At 43.9% G+C, this 26,966-nt stretch overlaps 1 protein-coding gene across 1 annotated transcript in view; it reads left to right on the forward strand.

The window, feature by feature from the left end:
* Window positions 1–26,966, forward strand: part of LOC135221812 (hypoxia-inducible factor 1-alpha inhibitor-like) — a gene marked incomplete in the record, with an annotated part of 237,220 nt that overhangs the window by 62,149 nt on the left and 148,105 nt on the right. Inside the window, 1 exon segment of the mRNA XM_064259694.1 lies at window positions 24,330–24,390. Within this exon segment, the coding sequence (XP_064115764.1) occupies window positions 24,330–24,390 (61 nt within the window).

Consider the following 26,966-nt stretch of genomic DNA (forward strand, 5'->3'; position numbering starts at 1 on the left):
AAAGTTGTTCATACTTACCTGGCAGATATATATAATCAAAGTGCCCACCCACTCCTCCCTCAGGAGACAGTGGCACTAGAAAAATCTGACAGAAAATGGGAATGGTTCCTTACGCCCGCCTCCCAGCGGCGGGAATGGGTACTACCACCTGGCCGACCACTGCGTGTGCCGGGAGTGAAATTCTGTCGGACTTCGGAGAATACAGCTATATATATATCTGCCAGGTAAGTATGAACAAACTTTATTGTATCATAACAATATCATTTTTTATACATTCAACTTACCCGTCAGATATATACATAGCCATCACTCCGTCGTCCCCGACAGAAATTCGAATTTTGCGGCACACGCGGCAGGTAGGTCAGGTGATCTACCCCCCCGCCGCTGGGTGGCGGGAATTAGGAACCATTACCCATTTTCTAATTCATATTTTTTCTGTCGCTTGGAATGTAAACAACGGTTTGCAGTTCCTCCTGATGGATTTTTCGTGTTTCATCGCCATCGATCGTCTGGGCTAACTTTCCACAGGGAAGTTAATGGATTCTTTGGTTCGCATACGCTTTTGTTAACTTTTGATAACAATATTAACTTCAAAATTCGAAGATTAGTGGACGTGTAACTACCGAAAAGTTTTCGGTAGACACTCATGCACTTTCACGAAAGTGAATTACTTATACTTTCATAAAAGGGAATTACTTATATTTATTCATTAATACAAATAAGTGTTAGATTTGATTGAGAAATGTATATCTTTCTTCCTAGTTGGGGAAGTCAGAAAAGTAACTATCCTTTAGAAGCTTTATTAGCTCTTGTGTTAACAAGCAATTATAGTAGTAACAGTACTAGTAGTTGTTGCATCCTCATCACCTTCTTACTCCGCAGAATCTACAATATCATATTTGCAAATTGTAGACTTTGATATAGTTCAAATGCGAACTCTTAGAAACGTAAGAAGTGAATATAGTGTTCCCCATTACAATGGAGGGTGCGTCTGATCGGCTCTGTCTCGCTCTCAGGTCTAGACCTCTTCCAAGCTCACAAGCCCAGAGGAGAAGGAATGTCGAAAACCGTAAGGAGGTTTCAGAGAATCCCCACCGGTCAGGCGTCCCCTCGGCAGGTTCTGTAGAGCGTCCCAGACTGCCAGGGATAGCCATTGGAAAGGCATCCTAAAACAGTTTCTCCCTTTTTATGCCTACTGTTCCATGATGGATAGGAGAACTTCGAATGAATGAATTTGACGAAGATCCTCGTATAATGCCTTCTGGTAGAATTATTCAAAATGAGAATGACTTTAATCGATCCACCTTTCGATTCAGGCGACGATTTAGCGCCTTCTAATATTAGAGATCATTCGATAACATTTGTGATAAAGTCATTGTTCGAACATTTTTTCGCAAACTAGACGAGAACGCTATTCCCATGGGGTATGAAATTGTTATTTCAACATAAGATTCCCCATCGGTGCATTTTTAGATATAGATTCTATTCTGATTAGAACGATTTAGATTATTTGTCAATCGAATGAATTATATGATCTCGTTGAGTGATAAAGCATATATGTATGACTTTTAAACTTCTAGCTCCTACCATGCTTAGGACAAATCGCCTTAGGCTACGTATGGCAAGGCATACTCACATACCGAAATTATGCTATAATGGTCAAGTGAAATCCTTACAAAATTTCCTAAATTAATACGGTTTACCTTAATGTAACAGTATTATAGAGTATTCTATACGCTAGAGTATGAGTTATATGATACTTCCGTGTCTTCGAGAGGTGATCGGAGAAGCATATCTTTATTGGTGAATTGAGAGTAGGATAGAAACATTTTTCTTCGTGTTAGAAGAAGTTTCCATGAATTACCAGTACCCCATTCTAGGACTTTCCTAGGAAGAAATTGTTTAAAAGGATTGTTTAGACGACACCTATTTAGTTTCTAGACTTGTCGAAGTCTCGTTCGCTTAATTATGCTTATATAAAACTTCCTGAAGCTCGATAAAAATTTTATAAGATTCCTTTATTTAATGGAGTAAACTGGCAACTCTGGAAATGGAAGGCCAGTCAGCTTTCGAAGACTGCTTCGCTTTGATTGAGAGAGAGACCAGCGGCAGTACCATGTTGTTCTCAGTCGTGAGCGGTCGGTTACAGCTCTCTCTCCTGCGGAATGGGATAACTAACCGTATCTCTTCCCTACAATCTTGGTTCTTAGCCTCGGATTGAGGGAATACTGAAGCTGTCATAAATAAATATTGTCTGCCTTTTGTTAGGAAGCTTTCAATAAGAAAGATATTACAACCTTTCAATGCTGTTTAACCATAGATAACATGATTAAAGGATTCTAATGCAGCAGAACATTATATTATTTAATGCACTCATACTTACGAAAGCATGTCTTATTAGAGTACATACTTAGTGAGAAGAGAGATGTAATAGAGATTCACTTCAAGACTATGCTATGGTTAAGTCTTTCGAGAAACGACACAACCGTATTTAGAATCGGATATTGCGCAGAAGTTGTATGAGTCGAATGGGAAACATTCTTTTAGTGGGAAATGTGACGCCTCCCAGGAGCGAGGCGCCAACCAGGCGCAAGACATCAGGAATCTCCAATTTCTCAGTATTTGGAGATAGACTTTCCATGAGTTTGTTCCATCTTTGAGAACTGACACAAGCTCAAGTTTTTTCCTGACAGGGACCCAAGTTATCGCACAGGCGGCCGTGGCCCTTGTCAGGATTAACTGAAATTGCGGAAGTCTCTAACAAGAACAGACTTCTCATGTCAGGTGATATAGTGGTCGCGTGAGCGACTTCTTTCCTGGCAAGAGGAGTTGTTTTGGGAGAAACTTTCTTTGCCAGAGCAACCCTCTACTGACAATTATTCTAGATATCGCACAAGCGAACGTAGTACGTGTCAGGATAAGTGGGTTCCTCTGCTTTATAGACCTTTACATGGTGAAGAGAACCGATATCTTTAGAAGTCTCTTGCTTTCCTCAACCTTATGAGACAAGTGATAGAAAATATATCGGACTCATAAGTTAATCTGGGTGCAGGTTTTAGAAAGACCTTGGCAACCCCTTTTTTATTGCACGTTTCGGCTAGTCCCTTGAACCATGCAGCTCCTCTTTTTCCTCTTTCATTGTTATTTCAGGATGTTATATTATCCTACTCCTATGTAAACATATAACAAGGGAGACCTTGTAATGTTTTGGTACTGGAAAAGACTCGTAAGAGCTCTCCGTAGGGTTGAGGAGGCTTTTTCAAGTATTTGAAGTGAGAGGCCTTTTTCAAGTATATTGAACCGTACATTACGGCCTGATGTCCTAGGATAGGAATCTTGAATGATTCTCCTCGATCCTGGATCATTTATTAGGAGAATAGGATAATAATAATTTGTTGTTTTGCTGAATAACAATGATAGAATTTTCCATTCTCTCGTTGCCCAGGCACGAGGACGGGAAGAAAGAATATAAGAGAGAGGTAGCAATCCTACACCATCTTTATTTTATAGAAAGGGAATAAATTTAGTCTTTTTCCCCTAAAATATAAACTCTTTACAGAATGTAAGACAAAGGGCGTCAAAGAAAGAGAGGATAATACGTTATGCCTCATTTTAGACTTAGAGAGGTTGGATTCACAGAGGTCACGTTCTTCTCACAGCAAGTTTTGGAAGTCTTTTCCAAGACAGTCTGAATATTCTTTCAGCATCTATTTTAAATGGACCTTAACAACCTCTCCACTCTGAGTCTGTCTGCATGCAGACTGACCAGAAGTGGACATGAATGAGAGGATGTTTCAAGGTAAATGACAGTAGTCATGAATAAGATACAGTAGACCCTTGACTCACGAACGCATTGACCCACGTACAACTCGATCCCCGACCAAAATTATAGGTAAAATTTCACCCTTGACCTACGAACTAACTTTGAGATACGAACAAAAAAAAATGCGGAAAATAAAAATTCTGTTTGGGTCATGAACTAATTTTGAGACATGAACATTTGAAAAATGCTGGAAATTTCTGGAAAATAACAATTCACTTTGTTTCACAAACTAATTTTTAGACACAAAACATTTGAAAAAAAAATGCGCGAAATCGCCCAGCACACGTGAGAGCGTTTGAGTTGCCATGGGAACAGCCATCCTCCAGCCGCCCACGCACGGCGTCACCCACGCATCGCTCTTTGTCTCATCTCATTGTGTACAAGACGTTCGTCAATTCGCTTAGCATTTTTTGCGCTAAAACTTGTGATTTTCGTTCATAATGGGCCCTAAGAAAGTGAAGAGTGGTGGTGAAAGTAAGAAAGTTTTTTTTTTTTTGAAGAGTGATGGTGAGAAGAGGGTGCAGAGGAAGATAACCATTGAAATAAAGAAAGAAATTATAGAAAAGTTTGAACGTGGTGTTCGCAGTGTGACCGATATCGCAAGTGAGTACAAGATGGCCAAGTCGACAATTTCGACAATTTTGAAAAACAAGGATGCCATTAAAGAAGCAAATGTTGCGAAGGGAGTGACAGTACTAACCAAGATGAGATCGCAAACCCTCGAAGAGGCAGAAAAATAATTTTGAACGTGGGTACATGCGAAAACAGATGGCAGGTGATAGTGTAAACGAGCCGATCATCTGCGGAGAGAAAGCTCGGCAAGTGTATCAGAGTTTGCTGAAGGAAACTCCTTCTACTAGTGCCACGCCAGATGATTTTAAGGCTAGTAAAGGGTGGTTTGATAACTTCAAGAAAAGAACTGGAATTCACTCTGTAATTAGGCATGGTGAGGCTGCTAGCGCAGACAAGGCTGCTGCTGAGGCATTCAGGACTGAGGTTTTGCCGAGTTCGTGGAGGCCGAAGGATACGTCGCTCAACAGATTTTCAATTGTGATGAAACGGGCCTCTTCTGGAAGAAGATGCCCAACAGGACATTTATCACCCAAGAAGAGAAGGCGCTCCCAGGCCACAAGCCAATGAAGGATAGGCTTACGCTTTTGTTTATGCTCAAACGCAAGTGGCGACTTGAAACTAAAGCCGCTACTTGTCTACCATTCAAATAACCCGCGTGCCTTTAAGCAGCACAACGTAAATAAGGCCAGACTGCCTGTAATGTGGAGGGCCAATACAAAAGCATGGGTGACACGGAACTTGTTTATGGAGTGGATTGATGAAGTGTTTGCGCCGACCGTGAGTCAGTACCTAACAGAGAACAAGCTACCCCTGCGGTGCCTTCTGATCATGGATAATGCCCCGGCACACCCTTCGTACTTGGCTGACTGCAGTGAACATGACTTCATTCAGTTTCAAGTTCCTTCCACCCAACACGACCTCTGTTCTCCAGCCCATGGACCAACAAGTCATTAGCAATTTTAAGAAATTATATACGAAGGCGCTCTTCTCCAGATGCTTCCGTGTAACTGAAGAGACAAAATTAACCTTAAAAGAATTTTGGAAGAAGCATTTAATGTTTTTTTCACTGCATAAACCCTCATTGATAACGCATGGACTGAAGTTACGTACCGCACATTAAATTCTGCGTGGCGGAAACTTTGGCCCCAGTGCGTAACTGTCCGTGACTTTGAGGGCTTCGATGCAGAGATTGTGCAAGAAATTGTGTCCATGGGCAACAGTATGGGTCTACAAGTCAACGACGAAGATGTTGAAGAATTGGTCGCTGAACATTCAGAAGATTTGACTGCGGACGAACTTGTTCAACTCCACAAAGAGCAGCAGGAGCAACTTGCTCGGGAGCAATCAACTGACGAAGAGGAGGCTGGGGAGGAAGTTACAGATGTCAGCAGTGATGTGATAAAAGCCGCATTGGAAAAGTGGAATGATGTCCAGTGCTTCCTTTGAATTGTATCATCCGGACAAAATTGTTACGAACAGGATCGTGAATATGCTCAATGAAAATTTAATGAGCCATTTCAGAAAAGTTATGCAAGGAAGGAAAAGGCAACAGACATTGGATAAGTTTGTGATTAAACGTTCACCAAAAAAACCTAGAAGAGTTGAATCTCCGGAACGAGATCTCCCCGACCTGGATGGGGGAGGGTCTCCTTCCGCACAATAACCTCCTCCCCACCCACCACCCTCCTCTTCTCTTGTCCGTCAAGCCAGAAGTCTCGCCAGTCATAGTAAGTGTTCACTTTACAAACGTTTTTATAGTGTTAGTTTACCATTTTAAATTATATTATTAGATATATTAAGGTTTTTTTACACTGACTTTTACATTATCTGTGTTTAAAATAAGGCAAAATATACATAATATATATTGGTTCGTAGGGGTCGAGAACCAATAATATTATTCCCATTAAACCTTATGGGGAAATTAGCTCCGAGTCACGAACAATTTGGAACACGACCAAGGTCTAGGAACGGATTGTGTTCGTGAGTCAAGGGTCTACTGTATTTGATTACTGCAGATCGTGCTAGAGGGAATGAGGAAACTGTCCCTCTTTACCGATTTACCTCTGTGAACCACATAGCGGTTTTTTCTTCCCTTTCAGAGGGAAGAATCACCTTTGTATATTTCTGCTATCAAAGAACGCAGTAAAAGGCTATACTCTGTCTCTATAAAGGGAATTGGAGATCGCAGAGCATTAAGATCTTCGGGATCTATACAATACCTCTATACGACAAGACTAGGAGAATCTTATAATTACAATGGGATCCTATTTGGTCCTCAGATTCCGTGTTCTGACAAGATGGAACTGCTCCTCATCAATGTTTCTCTTGGTACTAAACGACCAAAAGGACGAGTGAAATTTTGGGCTTGGAATCTGGAATCAAATTCTAGAAAGACTAGGCAATGGGTTCCTGCCAGCATGGTATGTTTGGCGAAAGAACTAAAAACCTTTTATTCCTGGATCAACGCTTTCAGATAAAGGATTCGTTGTCCAGGCAATGTATTTACGTTCTCATCTACAAAAGAAGATAAGGTTTAAACGTTTGCTGACAGAGTCTTTGGAATACGATGAGGGCTTAAAAAACCACTTCCCAGAAGGTTCGAAGAGATATTTAAAGAGCTAGAAATCAGGAATCCTCCCAATTTCAGCTCAGAATCTCCTTAGACTTCCAGGCTCTTTCCCTGCCTTCGTGCAAGAATAGGGAAGATTTTGCAACAAGAGAACTCATCAACATGTAGGAAGAGTGCTCGTTAGCAACGGAAGTATCAAGTATGATCCTAAACCTCGGAGGAAGACTGGTCTCTCGGACTATTAGATTTCCTATCGTCTACTGGATGTAGCTGACTAAAATTACCTCCCCTTGTTACGGAGGCCATAAGCTCAAAGTGAAAGAATTTCTTACACCCTTTTCCATCTCCTGATAAACGATTGTGGATGTTCAGACTTTCGGACAATGTAGCGCCAATCAGGCGCCAAATGCCAAACAGGCGTAAAGGACGCCAAAGCAGACAGTCCAAATAAACACTGTCATTGTCTGATGAGGAGAAGGAGTAGGCCTCCATTCTGGCGCAGATGCGCTAGAGGCGAATAAATCAGGCAAATAGAGTGTCCGAGGTGGACATCGCCAGTTTTCATCGAGACTCTTAACAAGCTCGAATCTCCAGCAAGTGGGGAGAAGTCAGCCAGGCGCGAGGAGCCAGCCAGGCGCGAGGCGCCAGGCAAGCGAAGCGCCAGCCAGGTGCGAGGCGCCAGCCAGGCGCGAGGCGACAGCCAGGCGCGAGTGAGGCGCCAGCCAGGCGCGAGACGCCAGGCAGGCGCAAGGCGCCAGCCAGGCGCGAGGCGCCAGACTGGCGTGAGGCACCAGGCAGGCGCAAGCCAGGCTCTGGGCTTCATCCAGAAGAGATCTATTTCAAAGAAAGCCCTGGTCTTCTTTGGAACAGTGGAATTTCTAAAGCACTTCTTGAGTAACTTGATGATTCCTTCAAACAGCTAAGAATTAAAAGCACTTGAAGTGCGGGCTTTTAACAATTCTTGTTCTTTCCATAACAATATGTCATGAGAGACATATTAGCTGTAATAACGGGAGATGCAACTCTGTGTTGACTTTTCTTTGCACGAAGGAGATCAAGTGGGCCTATGAGAGATCCTTCTCTCTTTGTTATACGTGTCCACGGATGCGTTGCTGGGATAGGGAGACGACACTGATCCTTAACTAGTAAATTAAAAATTTTATTTTTTTTATTTGTATTTTTTTTTAACATAAGTGTATTATTTTCTGGGGTTATTTGAAATGAGTTTGGGGATAGCTCTTTTCAAATTAAGCACAAACCCTCGTGTTAGGATCAGGTGATCGGGATCGGTGTTGTGCTCCTTAAATTATGCCAATAGGCATTGGTGTATTGTCATGTAAGTGGATAAGACCCCATTGACAAATGACCACTAGATTCTGTCAAGTAAGTGGATAAGACCCCATTGACAGATCTACAAGAACTCTTAGCCATAGGTCAACATCCTCGCTGAGGCTCTTGAGACGAAGCAGACTACTAGCAATAGCTAGGAAGTCGACCCTTCGTCTAAACACATAGGAACCAAGGTTTTATTTATTTATTACCTACAACGTATGTTGTTTACCTGTATATTCAGTAATAGCTGTCTTTTACCCTCCACCAATGGTGTGAATCAGCTATGTATATATCTGACGGGTAAGTGAATGTATAAAAAAAAAATGATATTGTTATGATACAATAAAAGTTTTATACATACTTACCTGGCAGATATATACAATTAAATGGCCCACCCAGCCTCCCCTCAGGAGACAGCTGGAAGAAAAAATATGAATTAGAAAACGGGTATGGTTCCTATTCCCGCCACCCAGCGGCGGGGGGGTAGATCACCTGACCTACCTGCCGCGTGTGCCGCAAAATTTGAATTTCTGTCGGGGACGACGGAGTGATGGCTATGTATATATCTGCCAGGTAAGTATGTATAAAACTTTATTGTATCATAACAATATCATTTTAATTATACAACTTTTCCAGTAATGATATACCTAAGAGTTTCACTCGCCAGCAGTTAAAACTCCAGAAATTCACGGGTCGCGCTAATTTTCTACTTTGTTTTGGCAAGGTAACAGTGCCTTGCCCACTTTTGGGGCAAGAGAGAGGAACACCTTGGCAAAGAGCTCAGTTTGTTTCTGACACCCAATGGCTGTAGATGCTTGTCGGTTGCAGTTATTCCTGGAGTTCTTTGGACTTTCCTATTGTATCATTGCAATTGAGGAAGAATTCTGTTCTTGTATTAGCTGTCTTGGCAAACATTTAGATAGTGTTAGGTTCTTTTTTGTGGATTTTGCATAATGAACTAGATTTTTTGCATTTTTCCTTGGTGATAGATGTGTATTTGTTCTGGTGAGAAGTTTCACTCTCGATGTGATTCGGAAGTCACATAAAGCCGTTTGTCCCGTTGCTGAATAACCACTGGTTCCATGCAATGTGAAAACACCATACAAACAAAAGTCCTTGGTGACCGATGGGTCGTAGTATTGGCGTGCTAATGTCGGACACAGGTTCTTTTAGCTTTAGATATTGCACTAAAGGTTACAAGGCTAGGCTAACCAAGGAAGCTTATGATACTCATACTTTATGAACTGATTGTCGAGGACAAGTATGTTCATTTGATATTAGATGCAATGAATGTCTTGATTGGCATGAGAGAAAGTGGAAGATTTTAGTCTTGTTTAAAAAGTTAGAGAGAAACAGGAAGAGAAAAGCTTTGCTAAGGGCTAATTCAAAACCAGCTAGCCAGGGTTCTTTTGATTTGAATTTGGAATTGAGTTTTCCTGTGATATCTTTAGCCCCTACTCCCACTTCTCTTTCATTACCACCTTCTCCAGTTGCAAGCTTCCACACTTCCGATCCCAACCCCATTACCGGTCTCGAGGAAAAGATCGATAAGCGTTTTGCTCAGTTAGTACAGACTATGGAGCAACATGGTGCGTCTGTTAAGGTCTTGATGGACAAGGCGAAGAGTGATAGTGTTGTGTCAGTGGAGGAGGTGGCTGTTCATCACATCAACTCTCCTAGGCAAAGGTCACTGTCATACTTCCCAGTGCAGGGGAGGAGTCAAACTGGTAGCCCAAGGGATGTCGGTGGGGTCTGCCCACGAGCAGTCACCCCCTCAGTTCAACCTGTTGTTGCTTCCCAGGTTGCAATATAGAGCCGTTGGAAAGGTCTCTCATTGGAAGTACACAGACTTTCGAGTTTGGATGCAGCACAGGCTCCAGTGGTTCCTACTAAGAAGCTTAGAGAACCGTGCCCTTCGTGCAGTCATTGGGACAGTCTTGAGCGTTTTTCTTCTGACTGCCTCTTGGAAGTTGACGCTCCTCCTACTTGCAAGGCTCGTCATCGCTCTTCGGCTTCTCTTCAAGCTCCCGTGTCTATTTTGTGTAATGCTCTGCCTGCAGTTACAGAACGGTCATTGAATTTGCCATCAGATGCAGTCAAGCGGCGCCCATTGGTGCCTGAGCCCCTTTCACTCAAGTGCTATATAGCTCCTGCTTGTGTAGCACCTGCTCAGTCTTTGGTTGTGCAAGAGCGCCCATCGGCTCCTTGGCTCCTGCTGCTGTTTCCCCTCCTGTGACAGTGGATCCTATTCAGTTGAAGCTGGACAGCATTTTGCTTTTATTGAATAAACCTCCTTTAGTTCAAGCACCCGTGACTGCTAGCACCCACGACGGTTCAGCAAGCGCCAGGTAGTGGTTGAAGCTTCCTTTGTCTTGTTTCCCCAGGCATCTTGAGACACTTCAGCGCTGCTCCTGCAGAGGTTGTTTCGACCCAGACTCCAGTGGCTGTAGTTACACCTCGAGCTCCATCAGATGCAGTTTTTTCCCAGTTTTGTCAGGGGAGGAGGTTACAGAGGAGCAAGAGTCTTCTTCAGAGTATGTGGGTTTAATGAAGTTTCTGCTGGCCACATATCCGTCTTTTTTCACACTGACTGCTCTGTCTCCTAAATTTGGCATTTGTTATGAATATGTCTTCTTCCAACCCCTCGAGTGTGGCTAAGATGGTTCTGAGGCAGAAAACAATATCTTTGCTGAGGAAAAAGCTGAGCGCCTGGCTGCATCTACAAGATCAGAAAAATCTCCATATGACAAATATCCACGAGATTCTGGAAGGCGGAAAACTAAAAGAAGTCCTACCTTGTTCCCTCTTTTCCGCTAGCCAAGTGTCGATCTCTTTAAAGGCCTTCTTAGCCAAAGATGATAATAAATTCTCTGAATTATTGGCTTTTTCCCTCCCTGAAGAAAATGGGTTTGTTCTCTTAGGCAAATTTCTGGGACAGAAGGAAGTACCCAGATTCATTCGTGTTGTAGGTGACTCCAGAGATAAAAAAGGATCTGCTCTGGTGGGGCTGCGAAGGAAGACTATCGGATGGCAAGTCACTCCCTCCTCTGAGCCCCACCCTAGACTCCAATGTGTCACTGGAACAAAAAGATTAGCATATGAATGTCAAAGAACTGAAAGCAGTTCATCTAGGCCTTCAGTTTTTTGAGTCGGAAGTGTGCAACATGACTGTGGCAGTCCACTCAGGCAGGGCAACTGTCCTGCCATACATTGAAAAGCAAGGGGAATCTCACTTAATCTGCTTCTTTGGGCAAACCAAATCATACAGAGCTTCTGACTTGCTTTGTTTAAGGGAAGGTAAATGTTGTAGTGGACGAATTGAACAGCCATAACCAAGTTTTATGGAATGGACTCTGGATCAGCAAGTTTGCCTGGAATTTTGGAAGTTGTAGGAACTCTGATTCTCTCTGTTCAACACTTCCTATTATTTTGTTTTGTTCACCAGTCCCAGGTCTGTTAGCTTGGGTAACAGATGCCATGTTACAAGCCTGGTCAGACAAGTTCCTCTATGCCTTTCTTCTTCTCAGCATGGTGAGGCAGGCTATAAACAAGGTTCAGTTCCATTGGAATGTATTGATAATTCTGGATGCCCCATTTTGGCCAGTAAAGGAGTGGTTTTCCAACCTTCTGGTTGACCTGTTGGTAAACTTTCCAAGATTTCTACCTCAAAGACCTTGTCTAACCGAACAACCACATTTCAAGAGGTTCCGTCAGGGATTTTCTACTCTGGCCCTAACAGGCTTCAAACTGTCATAAAACTTCTTAGAAAGAAGGGGTTTTCAAGATCAGCTTCACTTGCTATTGCTGAGTGCAGATGGCAATCCTCTGATCAAATACCAAGCTAAGTGGGCAATATTCTGACCCTGGTGTAAAAGGCACAGTATCTTGAAATAGAGTATTTTTTGTTATACTTGAGAACCTCTAGAGGTCTGTCGACTTCCATGATCAAAGGTTTTAGGTTCTGTCCTCAGACATAGGTAGGTAGACTTTGCCTCCAATCTACCTCTAATCAAGATCTGTTGGATCTCATTAGATCTTTTGACACCATGAAACAGAAAGAGGTAGCAGTAGTTCCATGTAATTTGAACATAGTCCTTAAATAGTTGTGTGGTCCTTGATTTGAGCCTATGCACTCAATTTCTTTGAGGGACTTAACTAGAAAGACTCACTTTCTAGTAGCCTTGGCATCAGCTAAACGGATAAGTGAAATCCACGTTGTGGATAATAGAGTCAGATTCTCCCCCAAGGGAATGCTGCCTGCTCTTTTTCTTTGAGATTTTTGGCTGAAAACAAGTTGCCTCTAATCCCTGGCTTCGCTCTTGAGTTATTAAAAGTTTGACAGGAATTGTAGGTCCAGATGAAAAAGAGAGAGCCCTATGTCCTGTGACGGCTCTGAAGTGCGTTGTGGCATTTGATTGAGAATCCTTCTCGTTCCTCGTGCCTCTGCTTCCTGTAAATTTAAAGCTCATGAGATAAGAGCTGTTGCCACTTTGTTGGCATTCAAGTGAAATTTATTGCTTTCTTTATAACAGGTGACTTTCTGGAAATGCAAATCTGTGTGTGAGTAACAATAAGTGCAGTACATACTTGGGGTCCTTTTTTGATGGCTGGTGTAGTATTGAGGGAAGTAGCAAAGGAAGCAATCCTTCCTTTTAATTTCTCTTCACTTTTAAAATGTGGTGTTGAGTCTTTTATGGGAGCCTGGGGTACTCCTTACGAGGAGTGCCCTCAAGTCTTTTTGTGGTTGAGTAGTGGTTTTTATATTTTGATGGTATTGGTGACGATGTATTTTCTGGTTATGTATTTATATTTGTACTATGCCCAGGCAGGGGAAACTTGTTTGTATTTGCCAGCAATCACAATTGTCCTTTGCTGCAAAGCACCCATTTAATAGTAAGTAACCCTCGGCTATACCACCGCTCCACTATACGATAAGACGAGTGACAACCAGAGGCGGTCTCTTCCAGTAATGACTCTTATCAGGTAAGGAAACAACAAACATTTTATCAATGTTGACAATATTTTCTTTTCTCAAATTCATTACCATTCCTAATGTTTTGGGGTAGGTACAGTCATACCCCTACAAATAACAATTTGTCGAAAATTGTATTTTTGTACATGAACTTCCCTGCCAGATATATACTTAGCTTAGGTCTCTGACGTCACGACAGAAAATTCAAAACTCGCGGCACACGCTACAGATAGGTCAGGTGATCTACCTTACCCGCCGCTGGGAGGCGGGCGGGTGTAAGAACCAGTCCCCCTTTCTTGTCAGATTATTTTCTGTCGCCGGCTGGACAACACCTGTTGTTCAGTCCTTACGATAGTTAAAATTCGTTCTCGTTGCCGATGATTTGGATTTTGGTGAAGTACACTTTGTTTGTTGGCTTGGCATACGCTTTTTGGACTGTTTTTTGGTTTGGATTTTTCTTTGGATTTCTCTTACATATCTATAATCATGGATGATTCTGAAGTTAAGAAACCTAGTTTATTTAGGGTTTGTTCAGAGAAGGAATGTAAAGTTAGGCTTCCTAAAGCTGCATTAGATCCTCACTCGGTATGTGCGTCTTGTAGAGGGAATGAATGCTCTTTTATTAACCCTTGCAAAGAGTGTGAGAATTTGGATGAGGGTGGTTGGAAGGCTCTTTCTTCTTATGTGAGAAAGTTAGAGAAGGATAGGGTGCGCAAGGCTTCTTCAAAGAGTTCTAGTAGATCGAGGGTGAGTGAAGTTGACGCTGAGAATCCTGTAGTAGAAGTAGTTCCTTCTCCAGTTTCAGCCCCTGCGCCCAGCTTTGAACCCGAAGATTCGTTTTCGGAAGTTGCTTCTGGGAGAGCCTTGATCAGGAGTAAGGAGAGCCTCGCTCGCTCTCGACAAGGTAAGAGTGATGATAGTGCAAGTGATCAGTGCAGTGCCCCTCCCCTAGTGCAGTGGAGGGTGCGTCTGACCGGCTCACTAACGCTTCCAGGCCTAGACCTCTTCCAGACTCCCAGACCCAGTGGAGGGATGGAAAGTCAAAAAGCCGCAGGAAGGTTTAGGGAGAACCCCCACCGGTCAGGCGTCCCCCTCGCAGTTCCTGTTGCTCGTTCCCAAGGCTGCCTTGGATCGAACCAAGAAGGAGTTATTGCGCCAATGCTTCTCTTCATCTTCGTCGCCTTCTCCTCAGCGTAGATGGAGCGCCTCGGAGTCGTCTCGCCCTCTCAAGAGGCCCTGGAAGGATCCTTGCGCCCTTCCTTCCAGCCCCGAATCCTTCGCGGAAGAGCCAGAAGTGGAACGCAAGAGAACCAAGATTTTCGTCCGGTTACGCTTCTCCTGTTCGCTCTCGGACTTCGTCCCCTGTAGATGGAGTTTAAGAGATCTCCTGCGCGTATCCTGGCGGGTCTGCAGGCGCAGATTGCGGCTTTAGCGGAGTCTATTGCCGGGACTTCTCATCGTTGGAAGGACGCCTCACTTCCGGTGAAGAAGTCTAAGAAAGTTCCTTCGGCTAAATCTCCTTTGGCTAGAAAAGCTTTTGAGCCTGTTAGTAGGAGGTCAGAAGTGCAGGCTGGACTCGGGATCTTTCTCCGAGTAGGCTCTCCTCTCTTCCCAGCAAGAGTTGTGAGCATGTAAGGCGTAAGGAGCCAGACAGGCTCTCTCCTCAGGATTTCCGCTCCTCTTCAGTTAGGCGTCAAGAGCTTGACAGACGTCAAGAGCCTCGTTTTCGTCAGGAGCGAAGGAAGAGTTCTTCGCCTGGTGGCCACTCTCCTTTTGACGGACGCTCGGAGCCTAGTAGGCGTCAAGAGCCTAGTAGGCGCCAAGAGCCTAGTAGGCGCCAAGAGCCTGGTAGGCGGCAACGGAAGTTTTCTCCTCCGTTAGATCACTCCCGATTGGATAGGCGCTCAGAGCCTTGTAAGCGCCGCGCTTCTGACAGGGATTCATCTGTGGATGTTTTTCTCTCCCGTGGCAGGCGTCAAGAGCCTGGCAGGGGTTTTTGAGCTCAATAGGCATCAAGAGCCTGGCAGGCGTATTGAGGATGGCAGGCGCCAAGAGCCTAGCAGGCGCAGAGAGCCTGATAGGCGCTCTCCCTATCCAGACGCTCTTCTGTGGAGTTAGAATCTGTTTCCGACAGACGGGCCTCCACTTGTAGGCGCTCTCCTAGTAGGCGCTCCCCAAGTAGGCGCTCTCCTAGCAGGCGCTCCCCAAGTAGGCTCTCAAAGTAGGCGCTCTCCTAGTAGGCGCTCTCCTAGTAGGCGCTCTCCAACTAGGCGCTCTCCTAGTAGGCTCTCTCCTGGGAGGCGCTCTCAAAGTAGGCGCTCTCCTGGTAGGCGCTCCCCGTGTAAGCGCTCTCCCAGTGGTTTTTCTTCCAGTAGGCGCTCGCCTAGTAGGCGCTCGCCTAGTAGGCGCTCTCCGAACAGGCGCTCTCCAAGGATTAGCTCTCCTCCGGGCAGTAGAGCTTCTAGACGTCATTCTTTGGAACGAATTTGTTGGTGATTCGGAGGAAGATTTGCCCAAGGATGCTTCGGTTTCTTCGTATAAGAGACTTACAGACCTCCTCTTGCAAGATTTTGGGGAGTCTCTTTCGGCCGTTGCTCCTCCGTCTCCTCCGTCCTTATTTTCAACGACCAATACGGCTAAGAAGTCTTCAGTCGTTAAGATGAAGCCTACAGTGTCTATGAAGAAGGCTCTGAAGAACTTTGACGACTGGTTGCTTTCAAAAGAAGAGAAAGGCAAGACAGTTTTTTTTCTTTTTCCCCCGTCCAAGCTGACGGGTAAGATGGGGTTCTGGTACGAGTCAGGAGAGCCCTTGGGTCTAACTCTTCCCTCTCTGCAGACTCGGACTTCTCTTCGTTGGTTGATTCCACACGTCGCTCGGCGCTGAATTCTGCGAAGACGACGTGGGGTATGAGCGAGTTGGATCACCTTCTGAAGGGAATGTTCCGAGTCTTAGAAGTTTTCAACTTTCTTGACTGGACCCTTGGAGTGTTGGCTAAGAGGACTCAAGAGCAAGACACTTTCGCCGGAAGACCTCCACGCAGTTCTGTCTTGCATGGACAAGGCAGTGAGAGACGGTTCCGGGGAAATTGCTTCACTTTTTGGTGCAGGAGTGGTAAAGAAGAGGGCCGTTTTCTGCTCTTTTCTTACCAAGGCGGTTTCTCACGCACAGAGAGCTTCCTTGCTGTATTCACGCTTTCCCCGCAACTCTTCCCCAAGAAGACTATTAATTGATATCTCCAGCTCGTTATCAGCAAAAGCGACGCAGGATATGCTAGCTCGCTCGGCTAGAATTCCGAAACCTTCGTTTCAGCAGAAGACGAAGAAAAGAGCTCAAAGTAGGCAAGAACCCTTTCGAGGAGGACCTTCGTCTCGCTCTTCTTCCTCCAGAGGTTCGAGACCACCTAGAAGAGGAAGGACCTTCTCCCGGTCTATTAGGGCCAAGAAGTAGTTCGTGTGTCCTCCAGACAACTGTGGGGGCGGACAACTGGTCCCTCGCGATCATCAAGAGGGGATACCTCATTCCCTTTATCTCGAGACCACCCTCGACCACCACTCCAAGGGCACTGGTGGCCAAATACAAAGGACCCACTAATGAATCAAGCCCTCGCTCTAGCGGTTGGTGAGCTGATGTTAGAGAAAGAGGCAATAGAGATGGTTCAGGACCCGTCTTTCAGCGGGGTTCTACAACCGTCTGTTTCCTAGTTCCCAAGAACTCAGGAGGATGGAGACCGGTTCTGGACGTGAGCGCCCTGAATGTCTTTGTGAAAAAGAAAAAAAGCGGAAGTTCGCTATGGAGACGACGTCATCAGTCTTAGCAGCTCTTCGTCCCGGGGACTGGATGGTGTCGCTGGACCTTCAGACGCTTACTTCCATGTACCGATCCATCCTTCTTCTCGCAAATTTCTCAGATTCATGTGGGGAGGGAACGTTTTTTTCAGTTCAGGGCCCTATGCTTCGGCCTTTCCACGGCCCCCCAAGTATTCACAGGACTGATGAAGAACGTTGCCCAGTGGCTTCATCTCGAGGAGTGAGGATTTCCCACCCTCTACTTGGACGATTGGCTTATCAGGGCCAAATCCAAGGAGAAATGTCTGGAGGCCTTACGAGTGACGTTGGATCTAGCAGCTTCTCTGGGTTTGCTAGTGAATTTCGAGAAGTCACAGCTAATCCCCAGTCAAGAGCGTATCTATCTGGGGATTCTGATGGCTTCTCAGGTTTTTCGGGCGTATCCGTCCCCAGAGAGGATAAAACCCGAGGTTTGGAGAAGGTAGCAATCTTTCTAGAGAAAGATGTATGCACAGCGAGGGAGTGGATGAGTCTGTTGGGGACACTCTCCTCGCTGGAGCAATCGTTTCTCTAGGAAGGTTGCACCTCAGACCCCTACAGTTCTTCCTGACGAGGAACTGGGATCGGAAATCTCAAGGTCTGGACTTTGCGTTCAAGATTTCGCAAGAGATAAAGGAGGATCTACGTTGGTGGCTAGACCCTCTATTGTTCAAGGAAGGCCTTTCCTTGCAGGTTCGGAACCCCAACCTAGTGTTGTATGCAGACGCTTCGGACAAAGGTTGGGGAGCTACTCTCGGGTCGAGAGAAGTGTCAGGCACCTGGATGGGGGATCAGGTGTCCTGGCACATCAACAAGAAGGAGCTAACAGCGATTTGGTTAGCTCTCAAGACCTTCGAACCCCTCGTAAAAGGGAAATATGTTCAGATCAACTCCGACAACACTACAGCCCTGGCTTACATTCGGAAACAGGGGGACTCTCTTTCTCCCTGTACGAGACAGCAAGATCGCTCCTCTTGTGGTGGGTCAGAGGAAAGGAACCGAAGGCTTCTCACCAGGTTCGTACAGGGAGAAAGAAATGTCAGAGCGGATCTGCTAAGCAGAAGGAATCAAGTCCTTCCCTCAGAGTGGACTCTACAGCGGTGGACGTATGCCAGGAGCTGTGGAGGACGTGGGGCAGGCCCCATCTCGATCTATTTGCGACCTCCAGGAATGCGCGGATAGATCTATACTGCTCCCCTATTGCAGACCCAAGAGCAGTGGCAATAGATGCATTCCTGATGGATTGGAGGAATCTGGATCTTTACGCGTTCCCGCCTTTCAAGATTATAGGGGAAACGTTAAGGAAATTCGCAGCGTCAGAGGGAGCAAGGATGACGTTGATAGCTCCGTTCTGGCCCGCCCACGACTGGTTCACAGAGGTACTGGAATGGCTGGTGGATGTCCCAAGATCCCTACCTCTAAGAGTCGATCTGCTCAAACAGCCCCACTTCGACAGGTTTCACAAAAAACCTCCCCGCTCTCAGTCTGACTGGATTCAGACTATCAAGAGTCTCGTCAGAGCTAAGGGCTTTTCGGCAAAGTCTGCAAGGGCTATTGCCAATGCACGTAGACCTTCCACATCTAGAGTCTACCAGTCGAAGTGGGATGTTTTTCGACGCTGGTGCAGGACTCATAAAGTTTCCTCCTCCAGTACCTCAGTGACTCAGATTGCAGATTTCCTTATCTTCCTGAGGGAAAAATGCGGGTTGGTTGTCTCCACCATCAAGGGATACAGGAGCATGCTTTCCTCAGTTTTTTGTCATAGAGGATTAAACATATCTGAGGACAAGGACCTCCATGATTTAATCAGATCGTTTGAAACGGTTAAAAGAACCTCCTCCTTAGTGCCTAGCTGGAATCTAGATGTCGTGCTGCTCTTCTGAGGTCTCAAGGTTCGAACCTCCCCATGCTGCTTCGTTCAGAGACCTTTCGATGAAGACTCTTTTTCTCTGTGCGTTAGCGTCAGCGAAGAGGGTCAGCGAGCTGCAGGCTCTAGAAAGGTGAGGTAGGTTTCCAAGGAGGCTCCGCGGTTTGCTCTTTTCTTCCGGCTTTCCTAGCCAAGAATGAAAACCCTTCTTTGCCGGTGGCCCAGGAGCTTTGAAATCAAAAGCTTATCCTCCTTAGTTGGGACAGAAGAGGAGAGATCTCTTTGCCCGGTGAGAAGAAACCTGATTATCTTCAGAGGAAGAAAAGACTTGCTGCTAATGAGAGCAATCTCTGGTGCTCTGTAAGGGACCCCAGTAGGCCCTTATCTAAAAATGCACTCTCATTCTTTATCAGGAATATTATTAGAGAAGCACACACTTCTTGCAATCAGCACAGTTTAACCTTCTGAAAGTCAAGGCGCACGAAGTACGGGCCATCGCGACGTCTTTGGCTTTCAAGAAGAATTTGTCATTACAAAACCTTATGAAGGCCACTTTTTGGAGGTGTGAATCAGTCTTCTCTAATCACTACCTAAGGGACGTATCGATTACGTATGATAAGTGTTTTGGGCTAGGCCCTTACGTATCGGCGGATTCAGTGCTGGGGCAGGGAGCTGAAACACATCCTTTTTAATCCTTTTTCCCTGTTAGTTTTAAGTTTGAGTTTTTTTGGTTGTACGAAGGAGGTTGCAGGCGGCAGCTCCTTCTTTCGTATACTAATGTAGTATTTGGTTAGGTGATCGGTTGTGCTTGAGGCTCCTTGCAATTGGTAGTGATAGGCTCTGGCATGAAGCGGGTTGATCCCCATTGACCAGATCCTGCTTGGATTCTGCCAAGTAAGTGGACTCAGTTCCCATTGGTAGACCCAAACCGAGTTCTTCAGCCATAGGTAACGCCCTCGCTGAGACTCTTTAGGCAACGCAGACTAATAGACAGTAACTATCAAGTCTTCTGCCTAAATCAGGTAAGAACCAGAGGTTTATATTATGTATTCCTTTAACATGTGTTGTCCCCACTTTCTAAGTAAGTATGTGTCTCTTTCCCTCCACCAAGGGTGTCAATCAGCTAAGTATATATCTGGCAGGGAAGTTCATGTACAAAAATGATATTGTCAGTATACAATAAAGTTTTGTACATACTTACCTGGCCGATGATATACGATTGATGGCCCGCCCAGCCTCCCCTCAGGAGACAGGTGGAAGAAAATAACCTGACAAGAAAGGGGACTGGTTCTTACACCCGCCTCCAGCGGCGGGTAAGGTAGATCACCTGACCTACCTGTAGCGTGTGCCGCGAGTTTTGAATTTTCTGTCGTGACGTCAGAGACCTAAGCTAAGTATATATCTGCCAGGTAAGTATGTACAAAACTTTATTGTATACTAACAATATCATTTTTCCTAACTATACAAACCTGAGGTCCTTTACAATAGGAATGTAACTTTTGGCAGCTGGAACCGGTCGTAAGCTTCGAACAAGGGGTTCGGTAGTTAGCTGCTTGTCCGACAGTCAGCGCACCGCGCGACTGGGCGGTAAAGATCCACTTTGCTTTAGGCCCAGGAAACGCAGAGTGAGGGGTGGCATGAGGTGGGACTATGTGTAAAGGACCTCAGGTTTGTATAGTTGGGAGAAATGCAATTTTCGACAAATTGTTATTTGTTCCGATATGAATACAAACCATTGGTCCTTTACAATAGGAAGACTCACTTCTTGATGGGAGGAATCTGAGTCTTAAGAACAGACTGGTGTTCGTCCAACCTTGGTTCCCTCCTTGGTCGTAAGAGCAGAGGGAGGGATCCTAGCCTCTGCCCAATGATCGGGGAATGTACCGCAGGATCAATGGTCAGACCTCTGAACCCAAGTAATAAGAGGGAGGCAAGCGTACCTCTTAAAACTAGCAAGCAAGAACTTGTTCCTATTGCAAGAGGCAATATGAATTCAGGGATTAAACCGTCTTCGTGGGTTGGTGTCATCGGCAGGACTTTTCTAAGTTCAGAATCTTGAGAGTTACTTCTCTCGATTCGGCTGTGAAGATGTAGGTCTGCATTCACCTACCACCTTCGTCTTCAACGGCACATAGTGTTGTTTCTCCTTAGCTGAGATTCAACTACTATGAGAACTTCTGTCTTGCCATCAGGGACCTCGGTCTCTAGAAGGCAATTGACTTTCGTATGTTGGGCACATGCCTTGAGAGGATCGTCATCTCGCCTTCCGGCATTGGTGGCAACAGATAGACAATTTATATGGTCTCTCGGCATAACCCTTCAAAAGGTGGATGCTTGCAAGATGTGTTTGCTTACCCAGCTCCTTGAGAGGACAAGTTGCATCTCGTCCATGGTGTCAGTTGTAGAGGTAAGAAGGATGCGAGAGTGACTGGCTCTCCCCCTTCCCCGCCTCGTCCATTCCTCGTCCTTCGGGTTGAGGATAGGACTCCAGCTCACACTGGCTGGTCGGACGATTGATGCAGTAAGCTTATACATAAGCATCCTTTTTATGTTTTTTATCAGAATCATAGAAGCAGTCCTGCTCCTTCCTCTAGCAAGGGGAGGAAGGAGACTGGCAATAATGCAAACCCTTCCCAGAACTTTGCATTAATGTCTCCGACGCCAATATTCTTCACAGCCCTTTTTCGGATGAGTCACGATCCCTCACTCATTTTGAAAGGCCCAGAAGTCTGACTTGATCACGCAGCTCCTATACTCCGATCAAGTTGTCAGAGGCAGCAGGGCACTCCTCCTTGCCCTTACGACCAGGAGGAGTAGCCTAGGTGCGCAGAACTCCAGTCAGTTCTAGAGGCTCACTCAGATTCCTCCCACCAATCAGTGAGTCTTCCTATTGTTAAAGGATCGAAGGTTTGTACTATTACGTATCGGAACAAATAACAATTTGTCGAAAATTGTATTTTTCCTAACTATACAAACCTGAGGTCTTTTAATAAATATGCCCACCTCATGCCACCCCTCAATCTGAACCTGGGTCAAAAAGCAAATTGGAGTGTTCACATCCGGGCAGGCTAGCCTGCCCCACGGTAGTTACTGCCTAACCACCTTGTTCAAGATTCAACGGCCGTAATTCCAGCTATGCCGAAAGTATATTCCTATTGTTAAAGGACCTCAGTTTTGTATAGTTAGGAAAAATACAATTTTTTGACAAATTGTTATTTTAATTTTAAGTTTTTTGTAAAGTTAAGTGTTTATGTTTTCTGCCATTTGTTAATGTGTTTCGTAAAGTTTGGTGTTAATGTTTTCTGCCATGTTTTCTGCCATTTTTTAATGTGTTTTGGTAAAGTTGAGTGTTCATGTTTTCTGCCATTTGTCCTCCTCTGTCGCCACTTTCGGAGATTGCATCACTTGAAAGGTAAGGTTCCACATTTTACTACATATGTACGTACAGTATTTCTTGTACCATGTACACTAATACACTTTATTTACAGGTACATATAGTAGTACTGTATATGTAGTTTATGTTAGGTATTGAATGGTCCAAATTGTTGTATTTCATTGTTTATTGGTCAATTTAGCTTTATTATAAAATTTACTGTGGTGTTTTTGTAGGGCTTGGAACTAATTAGGCAATTTACATGTAAAATGTGGTTCAAGATACAAAAAAATCAGGTGACGAAGGCCGCTTCGGAACGGATCAATTTCATATCCTGAGGCACTACTGTATACCTGCAATTACAACTAGAACCCACTCTCCTCCCCTCACATGGACATTTTAGCAAAAACAAATTGAAGCTCTTTTCATGAGTTGCTCCTCTCCTTCCCAGAAAGTGGGCATGCCTGGTCGCCTTACCAGACAGAAGAAAAAGATTATTACCATGAATTTCAAAAATTCATGCTGCCTTCGAGTAGAAACTAGTACTACAGTGATGTAATTACTGGAGAAGTATAAATAAAATTAGTATTTTATTATAAAAATGTCATTTTTATATACTACTGTACTTAACCAGTAATTACCATATGCGTAATCGGAGCCTGCACTCCTCCCCTCACATGGACACAAGGGCATAAACAAATTGAGCTCTTTGCCTAGTTGTTCCTCTCTTTCCCCTGAAAGGGGCCAGGGTCTTAGGCACCCATCCCGAAAGAAACTAGCACGACCCACGAATTTAAAATTTTAGCTGTTAAATGAGTGAAACTCTTTGCCATGTAATTACTGGGTAAGTATATATGAAGTCTTACTTTTATATAAAAATTTAAATTTTACTCATAAATCATTAGATTTATACTCTCTTGAACCTATAGTGTGTGAGCCAAGTTGTACTGAAACCTTAATGGCAGGGAAGGGGAGTGGGGTGGGCAGACTGATCATCATTCTCATGCTAAGCCCCCCTCTGACCCTTAGGGATAAATATGAGGTAGGCTCTTCTTACACTTTACTTTTATGGGAAAGTGTCATGTTCCTCTGTTTTAGATGTTTTTACACAAAGAAGGTACAGTATAACCCATGACCTTACTAAAAAAAGACCTTGTCTAGGTCATTACTCCTTGTTATTCTCAAGACTATAGGATAAATTTTCCTTAAAGTAGCAGTTACTGGTTCTGTGACCCTCTTACATTTCCAAGAAATTTTTAAGCCCCAATATTGGGTTTGTTTTGAAACAAATGTAAGTTTTTAAAAATACATAAGTTTCTTTTACATAAAGACCCATCACTTTACAAAACATTGGCCACCTCCCTATCCACTCTGATTGCAGCTGGTTCAGACTACTCAGATAATGACCAGTTCTACCAACAGGGGCACTGGGTACTTGGTCATACAAGTCGAAAGCAGGACCGTGTTCTTCCGAGACATGTCTGGAGATTGCTGCTAGTAACAGATCAGGATATTGTAAAGTGATTAGTTTGTATGTGAAAAATTGTTTTTAACCTGTATGTTGTACAATGATCATTTGAGGTGCTATAAAAGAAATGGGATAGAGTTTGGCAATCCCCATATGAGAATTATTTTGCACCATGATATTTGAATGAATTTTCCTGGAAACCATTCAGATTTCTTTATTGGGTCATAAATAACAATATGCAACTCTTCAGATCCCAGTTTAATGTAGGGTTGGGGGTGGGGATGGTACAGCATGAAAGAATTGCAAGCCATTAGTAGTACATAACATATTAGGTTTCAAATTATATTTGTTATGAATTAGTTTAATATGGATATTGTGTTTTATTTTTTAGTCTGAGTTTTAATATTTTCATTTATTACATGTACTTTTTCCTCAGGGTGTATCTACAGCAAGGTTTAAATAATACCTTTGGGCGTGGAATTGTTTTAGATTTTTCTGCAGTTCAATTTGGCGTGGTTAAATGTTTTCAACAGAAAAAGCACAACTGGGGCCCATTAACTTCTAACCTTTTGCTAGTGGGAATGGAAAGTAAGTGGTTTTATTTGCATTTAGAGCAAGGCTTTTGTATTAACTTATCTTTGTTGTCTAGAAAGAACTTTAGAGAAAGGTAAGGCTTCAAGGGTTTGTATTTTCCCTGAAAGAAATTATATGATACAATTTCCTATAATAGTAAGGTGCATATTTAAATTTGTGAAGAGAAGCATTGTGTGTTATTTACGAATAAGGTAAGTCAGTTTTCATATATCATTGGTTTTCAATCACTGATTTATCATTTATTAACTTATAGGTTGGAAGGTACAGATTTATCATTGATTAACATATAGGTTGGAAGGAAATACTCCTTAAATTCGTATTTGATTTTGATTACTAGATTCTATAGATTTTTATGTCAACGTAGTGTCGTGGATGAGCGTAAGCTTAGTAATACAGTGCCTGTTCCAAAGAGTGACATATCTGCAGATTGCAGTAACTACAGGCCAATCTGTATTCTCCCTGTGCTCTCCAAAGTTGCTGAAAAACTTATTTTTAAGCCGCTATAGTATAAGTATTTTGAATCTAAAGGATTGTTAGCTAATAGTCAATATGCATACAGGAAGCAGTTAAGTACCTGTGATGCTCTTTTAGACGTATCAAACCATTTGCAATGGAACCTTGATAAGAGTTTTGAGTGCAGAGTAATTTAAATAGATTTTAGTGCTGCTTTTGATTTAGTAAATCACAAGGCACTTAATTATAAACATCAGAATCTTGGGATGGATTGATATGTTTTAGGATTACTTCAAGATTTCCTTGCAGGTAGGTAGCATTGAGTTGCTGTGGATGGGATCTTTAGTGAACCTACACCTATTGTGTATGGAGTTCCAAAGGGCAGCTTTCTTAGTCCACTGTTAACTTTAGTGTACCATACAAGTGATGTGGGTTTGGCTTGGAAAACAAGATTGTTAGTGTAGTAAAGTCTTGGCTCATGAAAAATGTAGGGACCCTTAGCCTCAATCAGGACATAGACTGGATCAGGGAAGGATGAAGTCGGTGGGGTATGAGGCTGAACTCCAGTAAAACAAAAATACTATTGATTAGCAGATATTGTACAGTTTTCTGTCCCATCCTCCCCTTCAGGTGGATGGATCTTTGCTCAATGAGTCTGAAGCTTTAACTATTCTAGGTGTAACTTGTGACTCGCATCTAACTTTTGAGAAGCTCGTAATAAAAGGTTCAGCAAATGTCGCATGAAAGTTAGGTATTGTTTGTAAGGCTTCATTTATTTATAACAGTTATAAAATCAGTGCAACCTGTTTAAGGTCATTTGTACTTCTTTTACTTGAATACTCTTCTCTGGTGTGGATGTCTGTTTGTGCCAGAGATTTATCTCCTTTAGATAGAGTGGTTCGTTGTGGTCGGTTTCTGTTTCCTAATAGTAGCAGTTATGACTTGGACCATTGATAGATGGTCTTTTGTTTGTAAGTTTTCCATAAGTTGTATTTCAACAGAGATTTTTCACATTTACAATTGGTCATTGATTCCCTTTATCCCTTTATTCCTCACACCATTGGACTGTGGAAAAGCCCCCCAGAGGATGTCTAGCAATTGGAACTTCATCATTACTACCTTACTACAGTATAGTAAGATTTACTGGTAAACCCTTTTAGCAATATGTACTGCAATTTTCATGTTTCCGTGAAGTCGGGGTTCTTTGAGGAGAGGGAAAATGCCAGTAATATTTATAGATCAGCAACCAACTCAGTGAGCATCTCAGATCCTTAGTGATCTTGTAACCACCTTTCTACTAGCCCTCTTACGCCGATTGGACGTATTAAACGTCGAGTCAAAATGTCTCCCGTATGCCGATTGGACGTACCATACGTCGACTCAAAAAAGTTTTTTTTAAAATTCGCGGAAAAATACTTATAGGCCTACCAGCCGAAAACTTTTGAATCACGCGCCTTGGGGGATGCTGGGAGATCACGGATCAAGGCCTTGTTTTGTTTTGAAGCGTGACCCAAGTGCGCATGCGCGGAATCCTTCCTTCTCGCTCCAGCCAGCATCATCGTAGCATCATCCGTCAGCGATCTTTTGCCGCAATCGTGTTTGACTGAGCTTGTGCGAGACTTTGAACATTTGTGTTGGTACAGAACGTTCATAGAGATGTCTGACCGTCGTATGACACGCGAAAGGCGTTTTGTTTTTACCCAGTCGGAAGGGATCGTGTTAGAAGAGTTTTGGACTTGGATGCTGGCGAAGGACCCAGCACCCAACCTGACCTCGCTCCTCAACGCCGTTCTGTGCGACCACGTGTCGATGAAAGTGCTTCGAATGTGTCTCATTTGCCGTTAGTAACCCCAAGGAAACATCGTGCCATCCTTAGGGGCATTCGTAGGAATTTGGGAGGGCTCAAACCAAGAGACATTGACGATTATTTATCGGAGCTCGATCGAGAGCATTTGGCAAGTCCTCATTTTGATGGCGGTTGGTCATCCAGTGACGAGGACATTACTCCCGATCATAGTGATGACGAGGATTATTTGCCCCCAATGTCCGTTCGAGGGTCACATCCCGAAAGTGAACTAGAATTTAGTAGTTATAGTGCTTATGAGGGGAATCTGAGG

The sequence above is a fragment of the Macrobrachium nipponense genome, chromosome 3 (assembly GCF_015104395.2).
Source record: "Macrobrachium nipponense isolate FS-2020 chromosome 3, ASM1510439v2, whole genome shotgun sequence".
Taxonomy (NCBI): Eukaryota; Metazoa; Arthropoda; class Malacostraca; order Decapoda; family Palaemonidae; genus Macrobrachium; species Macrobrachium nipponense.